The 12,649-nt window shown below is 41.1% G+C and overlaps 1 protein-coding gene across 1 annotated transcript in view; it reads right to left on the bottom strand.

The window, feature by feature from the left end:
* Positions 1-2,561: 2,561 nt before the first annotated feature.
* Positions 2,562-12,649, bottom strand: part of ADAM23 (ADAM metallopeptidase domain 23) — a 144,337-nt gene continuing 134,249 nt past the window's right edge. The window contains exons 24-25 of the mRNA XM_006082750.3: positions 10,535-10,625; positions 2,562-3,164 (exon numbers count right to left, since the gene is read on the bottom strand). Of these exons, the coding sequence (XP_006082812.2) occupies positions 3,116-3,164; positions 10,535-10,625 (140 nt within the window). The 3' untranslated portion in view covers positions 2,562-3,115. The remainder of the gene's footprint in view (positions 3,165-10,534; positions 10,626-12,649) is intronic.

Here is a 12,649-nt window from a genome sequence, read left to right as displayed (position 1 = left end):
TGTGTACTGCTCATTTATCTAATAGGAGTAGCTCTAAGTGGGCTCATGCAGTATCCTAGGTGAGCAATGAAGTTAGCCTACATTTCCTCATCCATGTGTTGTTCATTAATGCAGCAAACATATAGCGGGTGAGATGGGAACTTGTCATTACTTAACACTAACTCTTGTTGGGTAACATTAAACAGTGATAATGCTTGTGCTTTGAGCTCAACTGAATAACAAGGATTCTTCACACCACAAAAATCAGCAAATGAACAGCATGTGCAAGAGAAAATACAGCAGAGTTGGAAACTACATAACCTAATACCACCGAAAATAACTAGAATCCATTGTTTACGATTGGTATGGTTGCATAATCTTTCATATTCATACACACACACACAGCTTAAAGCTTGTGTATTTTACATATACACACAATTAATTTAACATTGGAGCATAGGTTTAGTTACCTATGAAACTGCCAGTGTAACAAAAAGTTACACAGACATTTGCCATATGTACATAATATTTGGGGACCACTGTGGTCTGATTTAAAACATAACATCGCACATTTACAATGTTGTTTGTGAAATGCTCAAAAGTTAATGATAAAGATTTAACTTGTTTTGTAACCACCATGGTTGTGTTTCTATTAAGTCACGTGGTGCCTCTGGAAGAGCAGTGAAATGTACATGGTAGACTCAGCAGTGGCTGAGAATCCACGAGTGAGTAGGATCCAGCAACAGAGACAGAAATAATGCAGCGACAGGAAGAGATGCCGAGTAATCTGAGTTCCTCGGAGGTGAAAGAGCCATTGCCACTAGGGAAGGGATATGTACAACCTGTGTCTTAAAAAGCCAAGAAGAAGGCTGGTCTACCTTGTAGAGAAAGAACCCTGTTAGCACAATAGACACACACAGCTAGCTCTAGAAGAAGACTGCGTACCTGTGTAGCACCTAGTACTCAGAAAGCAACAGCAAGAGGAAGATGTTAGGTTATGGTCTATTGTAGCAGATAGAAAGTAAAGTTTCTGCTCTAGGACTGCGCTACCTCCAGGATTAAAAATATATGGGAAAGAGGGTGGAGAGGAAGAGTGGAACGGGAGAGAAAAAAAGGGGAAAGAAAGAAAATTATATATATATATGAAAAACTGCACTGTTTTAAGAGCACATTTTGAGGACATAATCCTTTCCAAAGTCAAAGCCAAGGTTGTGAGACTAGTGTCATGAAGCGTGCTGAAAAGGGACTTAAAGCTCACTGCCGTGGTTGTCATGAAGTGAACAGTATAACTGATGTCCTGTTCCTAAAAGGAGGTTGCTAGAGAAGTATGGGTATGTTGGAGCCTCCAGGAAAGCTCATCTCTAGATGGACACTCACTGAATGGATCATGTACACGTTTTACATTCAAAACAAAGCTGGGACCAAGTTTCTCTATTAATGTATATAACACTTGATCAGAAGCGATCATGAGCTTATTTATGGAAGAAGGAACCTCAGTGAAAGTGAACTAAACTCAGAGGGACTTGGGAATCCAGATTACATCTGCAAATCTTCCTGGAGGGAAAAGAAGGTGAATTTGTATGTATAGCAGAACCCTGCTGTGAGCCAGCAGAACTATTCACCGACCGGCAGCACACCGTGGGCCCAACAGGGCTTGTTGAAAACACAACACACAGAAGTAAAGGCTATTCCAGCAGTGCTCACAGGAAGGTGATTGATGTTTCTGTCTCATCACCAGTGTTACAGTGGGGTTCTACCATATATATTTTGAGGCAGGAGGATGAAGCATGAATGAAATATTGATAGTAATAGATATGAATAAAATGGAAAGCTTAACTTTTTCCCAAGCTTTCAACATTGAAAAATTATTATTTTTTTAATTTAAGGCTTTAAGTTTATCCTCCTTTCACATTAAAGACGGGGGGAAAAATTGTCAAAACCAAACACTAACATCATGAGCTTGGCACTTCAGTGATTAATTTGAAAGGGTGTCTACTTTCTTACATTATATACATATGTTTATAATGACAACAAAAAAATTTTAGAGACTTACCAGTACATGTATTTGCATTTACATAATTTTTGGGTTTTTAATGTGGGTTATTTTGTTGTTGTGTGTTCCCCTCATCTTTTATTTTTGGTTTCAAAGCATTTTGTTTGATTCAAACATTTCATTCTTAAATTGCACCTGTTTTGTGCCCAAACTCCTTGCATCTGTGGCCACATCTGTTATTTTTTAAGCAAGCCCAACAATCACTGTACAACATGTTACAAGAGAGAAGGACAGAGACAAAGAAATGGAGAAGAGGAACCAAAAAGATGGGGAGCAAACAATGAACTCAAATTCACAGAGAACCTTCACAAGAAAAATATTTCAATACAGACAAGTGAACAGGATGTGTCAAAATCTCTTATTTCCATATTTACATTTATAAAAGAACTTTACAATAGTATCCACTCTCAAGTCCCAGCTCCCATGTCCCATGGCTGCCTGGTCCAAGAGAAACTGAACGAAAGAATGAATCAAGGAGCGCAGGGAGTTGGTGGCCTGGTCTAGACTAGGGGGCGGGGCCAGGCAGCTTCCTCATGTTCACCTGTCATCTCCACCTTAGGAATTCAGTTGCAGGTTTGGCTGCGGATTGGCTTGCTAGCTGCTTGTGGTAGATATGCCATGCAGATTTTACCCTTTCGAAAATTAGATCTTCATGCCACTGGAGTGTGTCATTGGTAGGAAAAGAGAAAAGAAATCATGCCAGATCATTTAGAAGATATTAAGTGCCAGCAGGCTGAGGAAGAAAAAAAATCATTTGCTATCTTTAATGGTTCATTTATTGCACTTAATTTTTGTTGTTGTTCCTTCTTCCTTTAGAAAAAAAAAAGAGATTCTGAAACAGTTCTTTTTAGAACATTGTCTTTTGCCCCCCTTTTATTGACAGGTGGTGGGAGGAGTTCTTTGAAATGATTTCCAAAAAGGACAGTTTCCTTTGACCTCATCCCGGTCACCCCAACTTGAGTTCTACAGTCATGACCACCCAGTGTTCTTGTTTACAGACTTAACAGTTCCGGCAACATTGCTGAAAGCGTGTCACATCCAGAATCCAACAGTGCGAGGCACCGTTCATCCGCCGCAGCTGATTCAGATGGGGCCTTGCTGACTAGGATCGAACCTCCTCTTCTTGACATTTCTTCCCGAGTGCGTCAAAAGAAGATGCAAGCGGAGGGGGGGAAATCCACAATATTAGTCAGATCATGGTAAGAGGAGGGTGATGATAATGACAACACTAGTTCCAGAGCAAAGTAATCAACTCACACTGAGGCAGATTTTCCAAAATAACTCGAAATTGAAACACAGAACCTCTTATACTTTTGAATGTCTTGACAACATCTCCACTAGAATACATTCATTTGTGAAGATCAAAAGAAGCTTCAAGTTGTTCCTTTGAAATCACTGGAAGTCTCAGGAGCCCAATTTGTCTCTTATTTCAGAAGTAACTGACATAGCTAATTGTAGCTGGATCAAAATAATTATAGGGAGGGCTCTTCCATTTCGGGGGCTATTAGAACTCTGAAGGTCTTGTAGCTGATTCCTTCCAGACCTGCGAGTTCAGTATCAGTCCATCAGCCTTTGCCAAGATGGCAAAACGCCTCATTCTACTCAGTGATTGTGCTGCCTTGGCTGTGTGAGTTCTTACCACACTGTGGAACAAGCATTTTTCATGTCTAGAAAGTTGATCAGAGTGCACAGGGAGATAGTACACTCTGAGGAGAATGGACACAGGCTCAGGTTAGTTAAGCAAATGCAGCAGATTAGCTTAGTTGAAAGGAACATTAAAATGCCTCGCTCACAGTGTCCAGTCTCCTAAAAAGTGGTTCTGATGTTTCAAAAGAGAAAAGAAAGAACCAGCAAGACACTTGTACAAGGCAACAAGAGTTGGCTGCAACCTCCCCATGGTCTGGTTTCATGTGGGGCATCAAGCAAGGAGGCTCATGCATTTAATCTGCGCACTGGGCGGGTGCAATGCTGCTGCCACCGAGGCATCATGCAAAACTGGAGACCGAGGAGTCCCCAGGAGCTCTCGTTCCCCTGCCCACTCACTCGGGGCAGCTGGATGCCCGTACAGCCCTAAGTACCAAAGGGATTACAGTATATTCCTCCTCGCCTCTAGGTAATTAAAAATAAAAACAACGCCAAAGTCCAAAGTTGATCCTGCAAAGTTCTTATTCTCCCCAAGATGACCACTTTGATGCTTCTTTTTTGAACTATCACATATGAAAATCTTTAAAGAAAATTTTCCTTTTCTTTTTGAAAGGTTTCATTAAAACATCTTTAATGGCCTAAGGACGTGGTTCATTGTTCTAGCAGGTAATCCATTGCAACAAACACTATTTGCAACAGTGCTACTTCCTTTTCTTCCCTATCACCCACCACATTACAACCCTCCTTTGAATCAATATTCTTGAAAGCATGCATTGCTGATGCTGCCCCAGAAATAGAGATGAGACCAAGAGGGACATCTCCCATAATGCATCTGTCTCTGAGTTTGCTCCAGAGCACAGGATGTGCATCTACTATCCATGATCATAGTCCTTGAAGGTAACTACATTAGGAACCACACTTCCAGTGAGTCAGGTGGGGGAAAACAGGGACTGCTTGACCTTGTAAAATGATCCTGAAGGACTACTAGTTAGATATGTGTTACTGGAACTCAAGAGAAATGTTAAACTAATGTCTTCTCAATTAAAATGAGTGTAAAGATCAAGCCAACTAGCGCTATGCATGTAAATGACTATATTGCACACATCTAAATTCCTTTATTCAAATGCAGGGGATGTCAGGTGAACAGTCATGTCCAAGGTCATAACTACAATCCAATTCACTTTTAAATGGAGATATAAAATCCCACTTCAGCGTGACATAGAGGCAACCTCTGTGCTTCTTCTAAAAGTCAGTTTTTGAAGCTTAAATTGCATTTTTTTTAAATAGAAACAATGTTCAACAGGATGACTGGGTTCCCGGGCTGACCAGGAGGCTAAACCATGCTGTAGAACCATGTACTTATCAGAAAATAGCTTCTGAATACCAACAGGGGGTTCTGGGACTGTATTTCCTCCCCGATGAGGATGAAAGGGACACTCCCATGGCAGGCTCACCGTGAGGGTACCTCACATGTAAGCTGTAACCATATGGGCCACTGTACATTGACAACTGCTTGTCCTGAACTTTCTATATCTAAGTCTTTTTGTTCAATTTCAATGTGAGAGCACAGCTACCGTAGGCATGTGCGTGTTGTTTTCCTTCCATGACTGTCTCACCTGAATATTCTCTGTTCACTAGGACTGTGAGGCAATTAACTTTCTCATCATAACCCATAAGGTATTTCTGGATCATTATAAAATACTAGAGGCCTGGCACATGAAAATCGTGCATGGAGGGGGGGAAGGTTGTCCCTCAGTCCAGCCTGCACTCTCTCCAATCTGGTACCCCTTGGGGGATGTCTGACTGCTGGTTTAGGCCCGATCCTAAACCAGCAGTCGGACATCCCTCTCACAATCTGGGACTGTTGGCTCCCAACCACTCGCCTGCCTGCCTGCCTGATTGCCCCTAACCAATTCTGCCTGCCAGCCTGATCACCCCCTAACCACTCCCCTGCCAGCCTGATTGACACCTAACTGCTCCCCTGCCGGCCCAGTCACCTCCAACTGCCCTCCCCTGCCTGCCTGGTTGCCCCTAACTGCCCTCCCCTGCAGGCCTGGTCACCCATAACTGCCCTCCCTGCTGGCCATCTTGTGGCTGTGGGCATTGCCATCTTTGAGGGTGTGGCAGTCAATTAGCATATTCCCTCCTTATTGGCTGTGGGTGCCGCCATCTTTGCAGCCTGCTGCTTAGTCTTTTGTTTGTCCCTCACTAATCCCCCTGCTGGCTTGGTCGCCCCACACAGAATGCTGTTCAGTAGTTTGGTCGTCCCTCACTAACCCCCCTGCCGGCCTGGTCGCCCCATGGAGCCCGTTGAGTTGTCCATTCCATTGTGATGGTCGCTTAGGCTTTTATATATATAGATTACCATAAAGCACAAACCTTGCATTGATCTCATTTTTATTAACTTTTACTAGTTCTGAAAAACCTGTACTTTTGTCCACAATATATAGTATACACACATATATGTATACAAAATTAAAACAACTCTTCAGGTAACAACAACCATCTCAGATTGTAAAGACTTTAGATCTTTCAAGGGTATATTGATCCACTGCTATCACCTTCTTATCTCTCCACAATGAGTCTTGCCCGCCCACCAAAAACCCCTCACTTCACCCTTTCTAGGCGACCTTAGACTGAGTTCACTTCCCCAGGGGTGAAGTCAGGGGGCTGAACTCAGTCTTCCTGGCAACCTGAGTGAGAAACTGCCTAACACAGGAGCAGCAGGCACTGGGGGAATTTTGCATTGGGATCCGGTCATGGAATTCGGAAAAGCAGCAAGTCTGGTTATGCTCCTCATGGGAAGAGTGGGTAACATTGATCCCATTTCCTAACTCTGCAAAACCCAAAAGCAAATTTTAAAAAAGACATGTATTCTTTTGAGAAAATATAATTAGCAATATTAAATTCCTTTCCAATTTCATCCAACTTGACATTCAAACAATTCAGTTAACTTCCCTTGTATTCATCCAGATGGGTCCTTTAAGTTTTCATTTATGTGAGTACCTAAACAGTCTGTGCTTCACCGTGGCCAGTGAAGTAAAACAGGTCAAATGGAACTGCTTACAAAGTCAGGCTCCATAAGAATGTGCAACCCAAGAAACTTCTCATAGAGGAAAAATCACATATGATAATTACACTTATTAAATGAACTACTTTAATGTCAAGAGCAGCTCTGCCAGGCCAGTATGGCCACTGCTGTCACTGAACCCCGTGGGGAGAGCAAGTAGTGGGACAGTGAGACATGGTGAGGGGGTTCCACAGACTGAAACATTACGGTATAGTTGGAAGAGCCCAACCCTCATCCTAAAATCTTGCGATTTGCATTGTCACCAAACTATGTCACTGTTACCTACCTTCAAGTAATTTTCCTACCATCACCTAGAATTTCTCTTTCCTACTACCATCAACTATGGCGTTCATATATTTTATGTGCATGTAAACAACCATACCTCACATCAAGTTTTCTGCATTCAGATTTAGGGATTGGCAGTTAAAAAGCCACGTGCAAGGTAATGACAGCAATTCTGTTCATTTTAAATAGAGATATGAAATGTTCTTTTCATATAATTGTCACCTTTCCTAAGTTTTAGAGAAGATGCTACTAAAATGACCCTTCATCTACATGATTTTTCCCAAAATCTAATAAAAGCAACAGCTCTAGTGATCTAATCAAGTAAATTATTACACAACATTGGATAGAAGCCCCAAGTCCCCATGAGTCAGGACAGAGTTTGCAATCCTCTGCACCACTGTATCAGGCTGTGTGTGTAGGTGAAGGAGAGGATAAGGAGCATGGGGTGAGGGTAAATAAATGAAGATGTGGGGAAATGTTGGACAAGTCGGTGTGCCAAGAGCCTAGATTTATTTCTGCACAGGATGTCTCAGAGGAAAATTCTAAGACCCAAAAGACTGGAAATCCATAGACTAAACCATCCCTTAGAAACCTCATACTTTTAGAGTATGAAATTAACTAAAGTTACTAAGGTATATATCTACCACATTGCCCAATAGATCAGGATATGTCAAATACAATAACCTACCAAATAAAGCATTTTTTTCCTTTTCAGGAAGTCTTATTTTCATTAAGCAAAGCTTTCAGACTCTATGACTCTGCTAAGAAGTAATATAAATTTATATTATTTTTTTACCACAATAATCTTGACAAATCTTCATTATCACCTTACAAACACAAATGTACCTATATTCACACATGCATCACACTCACATGCACGCTTGCTTTTTACCACCTATTTCAGAGGAAATATGGTTTAAGTGGAAAAAACTATAAAAAATGGCAGTGTGTCAGGGGTCAAAGCATTGCTGTATTTCTCATTTGTACTTGAATGGGTCAGGTATGGCTGACCCTCCTTCCACATCTACGTTACTCACGGTGTTCTGCCCAAAGACACGTGACGTTAGGGAAAAGCCGCACTTCCCCTGAGCAGTTCATACTTTTGGAAGTTTGTGTGCCCTCCAATTCTGCAGGTTACTTTGTTAATGGCTCTTCTAGCAATAAAAACCTGATTCAGGAGGGGTGTCCAATAAAGGTATTTAGAGCAATCTTTCTTACAAACTATTTTTTCAACTTCTGCTTCTAAAGGGAACCTCTCTAGTATTTTCATTGAACTCAATGAAAAACTCTAAGGCTTTCAGTTCAACTAGCAAATAATACTACTTCCAAAGCATGTCTACATTAATCATCTCCCAAACTGCCCAGGTGGTGAGAAAACCTAAACTTGATCATTCAGCACCCACAGTCTTTTACTGTAAAGTAGTAGATCTTTCATGTCGAATATAAACCACGTAGCTACTATTAAAGTCGAAAGCAAATTCAGATCCTCATGTAGCCACCAACAGCACGAAAAGCAGCAGCTTCTCCACATCTAAACTCCTAAAGTGACTTCACTCCTTCACTTTTTTTTTCAGAACATAAAAAATTTACTTCACACTGTTCTACAATGTTTTTCTTTATTAAGGTTGTAGGGCACGGGAAGGGACATTGACCTAACACAGCGGTACACACCCGTGCAGCAATCCCACAGCTGTTTCTCACCTCACCCAATGCCCATCTCCCCACCCACCCTTTCTGTTAGGTTGATTAGACATCTCTCTCAGATTTAATTAATCTAAACAGGGCCTAATCCACTTATATACACAGTGATAAAAAGGCTTTTCTGTTTTTTCCCCAAAGAAACATGCAATTCAAGCTGTGAGCTAGGCCAAGCCGCCGTTTTGAGGTCCTGCTACAGAATTGTGCTCTTATCTCCAAATGTTGAGATGGGAAATTGGGTATTGCTTGCGGCTGGATGGCAAAGATGTACAGGAGGCTGTTTTCCAAGCCATGGAAACTGAGGCTTCCTCATGCCAGAGGCATAAGCCTGAGCATGAGCCAAATTTCTTTTCCTTGAGGGATATTTAAATGGGGGCATTATAAACTAATGGATCATGGAACAACTGTCATGTACAGTGACTTGTTTATAGTAAGTAACAAGGCACTAAGAAATATTTGCTTGAATTAGACCAGTCCAAACAAAAACATGTTATTCTGTCATGTGCCACATGAGTGACTCAGTATCTGGGCAATGTCTGGTAATATTGTGATGAGAAATTCAAACATGAGTTGCCCATTGGGAGTGCGTTTTTGAAAACACATTGATGCCAAAACTAATGTTCCATCAAACAAGTTCAAGTTTATAAATCTCTCTGTGGAAAAGAAGTACTATTTGGTAACAGCTTTCCAAGTTGAAGACTCAAAAACTTGTAGGCTTGAATTAATTTAAATCATCTTTTGGTTTTTCTTTCATAATTAATTTCTAATAATAGCATTTTAACTGGTTTAAATACACAGAATTCAGGATACCAGATATAAAACTTCCTAATTAAGGCAATTATTCAGACAATTCAGGTCAAAAGCTTCCTCAATTGTGTAACCAGATGAAGGCAAAGTGGGCTTTGAATTTGGTCTTATTTCCCACTTAAATTTGTTTCTATAGATCTGGTTGAAATGTAATTTATCACAAGGAATACTTCGCATAAGAGGTCTTATTTACAAATCATGAGTCACCACAGCACGAAAAGCTATAGAAAGCAATTACCCAATGAATCTGAGGTATAGAAATATCCAAACTGAATAAATTAGGTTTGAAATTTTGGATTATTTGTGATTATCTGGCACATCTATTTAAATGAACTTAGTTCCGTGATCAATGTACAATCCAAACTAAAAGGGTACTATGAAGACACACCAGGCCTACCAGTCACACCAACATTTGCAGTTAATTAGAAAATATTATCACAAAACCATAGACTTTAAATTCCAACGTGAAACCAATTCAGTTGGTTAGAGAATTAATGAAAATAGTTTTGAAAATCTGTTTTTATAAAATAATGAAGCTTTTAAAATCATAAAGCTACATACAATACATGTGAAAAATGATGAACAAATGGTTACTTGGGGTGTGAAATGTTCAAAATGTCAATGGACTATAAACCAGTTTTAAACAGAAACAAGGAGTTTATGTCCACCATTTCCAACTGCACAGTTTCCTCACAGACCTGTGTATTAAGAAACGTCTCTCAGATTGTTGCCCCTAAAAGCTGACTGTCTTCTGTTAAAGAACTCCCACTTCTTCTCTTCAACCCAGTGCATGTGAGTTCCTTTCACATTTGTGTTTCCCCACTTGCCTGAAGATGACATTGGTGTTTCCATGTTTCTTCTTTTCTGACCCGTTTGTGAATGAGATATTTTTCTCAGTCTTACTGTTAAAACTTGTAGCAGGAACTCAAAACTTGGTTATGTAAGCAGAAAAGAGAAGTGCCAGAGCCACTGAGAAGAAGGCATGCGGCGTTGCTTACTTAAATCCCCATCCTGTGCCCCCAAGGACAATAGCTGCTACCAGGATGGCACCAGCGATGGAGCCTATTATGAGATTGGTGGCACTAGGACCTGTGACAAAGGATCATGGGAAGAAAGTCATATGAGCCAACCACTTTCGTTACCACCAGGGAAAGGCAGTTGAGCGGTTTCAGGAAGTCAAAACCCTGCATGAAAGATTGCGAAACACATAAATCACCTTTTTGACTTAGCTTAATTTCACTTTCCACGCTGCGGATAACTGCTGGGGTTTGAATGCCTTTACATCTGCAGCTTCTGCACCACTGACAATGAAGTTCCATTAAATCCACCTTCCGCAGAATTTGAAGCAAATAGGCGCCAATTGCTGTCATTACACGTCTTTCTTCTCCTCCCCCTTCCCAATTCCATGAATCAAACAAGTAAGAGTGCATAAAGAACGCGGCTGCATTAGAATGAGCTCAATCTGCTGGCAAACGAGGGCATGAAAAGCAGGAAACATCCCACTGAAGTGTTCTTTCAAGCAGCACATGAAGTTGTCTGAATGCTACATGTTTTATGCCCCCCTGGGAGACGGTTAAAATTCAGAAGTCAGAAGGAGGTTACCAATAAAGATCTGACTTGGAAGTCTTGTTCTCAAAGACATATTTCTTAACTGCACAGACCCAGGCAGTGTTTAAGCAGCAGGATGGGCTTCCAAAGGCAAGATATAAAAAAAAAGTATAAAACTCATTGGGGTAATTTTGGGGAAATGGAAAAAAGTGGAGTTTCAACTGTTTGAGGGAGAGTTGGTAATATAGTGTATTCTCTCCACTCACCTGGAAAAAACCTGGTCTCACTCTTTTTAAATGTAAGCAACCTTCACTTCAGTATGAGAATTACTTTAAGTATCACATCGTACAGGATGCTAATATGCAAGTACAGCGCCCCCTAACAGCAAAATACTTTCTGTCCTAATTTTATGCCCCTGTTCCCAAGGTCACAGGGCCCATTTTGCTAGCTCCCCTGAAACCCTCGGGTCTGTGTGCGCCTTCATTGCTGTGTCAAAGATTCTCTTTTCTGCTCACATCAGTGCCCTCGACTGTGTACATAAATGGATGCCACTTTCAGCAGCACTGAAATTGTGTGCCGCATGGTGTTTTTACTCAGAGACCATCCGCGAGGAAAGGCAGATGGGGGTTACAATGGGCATCTCAGGGAGAGGTCTCTTGGGGCTCCCGGGTTTGGACACACCCTTAAGACTAACCACTGAGGTTCTACAGAACACAAATCTCAGTGGCCTTTAGTGAAATGGCCATAATAATAAATAATAATGAGGCCGCAAAAGCTGGTTAACTACTATTCACTGTCCTGACGATGGGGGTGCACTTTTAAGCACTTGGCATTATTATCTCATCTGATCCTCACCAAACCCTAAGAGGTAGGGACTATGACTACCCCTGATTAACAGATGGAGAAATAGAGGCTTCTAGAAGTCAACACATGACAGAGGCAAGATTTGAACCCAGATGTGTTTGACTCTAAAGCTTATGGGATACAGAAAGGGGCAGCAAAATATATCCCACGAGCCAAATCTGGCCCCTGCTGACTGTTTTTTTCAAAGAAGCTTTATTGGGACACAGCCAATTCATCCCCATGCAGTTTACAGCTGCTTTTAGGCTAAGACAGCAGAGTCGCAAGGTTGTGACAGATATCCTGTCGCCCACAAAGCCAAAACTATTTACCATCTGCCCTGTTACAGAGTTTGCTAACCCCTCCACGAAAGCAACATTATTCCATGTATACGTGTTTCCTCCGCAAAGCTTAATAGGGACTCAAATTTTAAAACACTTAAAAATATTTATATTACCATGTACAGAATGTATGCTTTAGACACGATTTGCACCTTCCTGGCTCAGAAAACAGGCTGGAATTACAATCAGTACATAACCCCTGAGAATTAATTCCTGATCTACAATGATAAACTAAGGAGTAGAAACAAAAGCAAAACAAAACAAGGCCTCTGTCCTTGGAATCCTTAGTGACAAAATGACATTACACTGCCAGTCAAACTAGGAGGCATTAAAACTACATGTACTATGTGGATTTGATTTTATTTTTTAACTAGTATTTTCTAT

The sequence above is a fragment of the Myotis lucifugus genome, unplaced genomic scaffold (assembly GCF_000147115.1).
Source record: "Myotis lucifugus unplaced genomic scaffold, Myoluc2.0 scaffold_3, whole genome shotgun sequence".
Lineage (NCBI taxonomy): Eukaryota > Metazoa > Chordata > Mammalia > Chiroptera > Vespertilionidae > Myotis > Myotis lucifugus.
The sequence above is the reverse complement of the archived record's forward strand: the minus strand, read 5'-3'. Positions and strand labels throughout refer to the sequence as shown.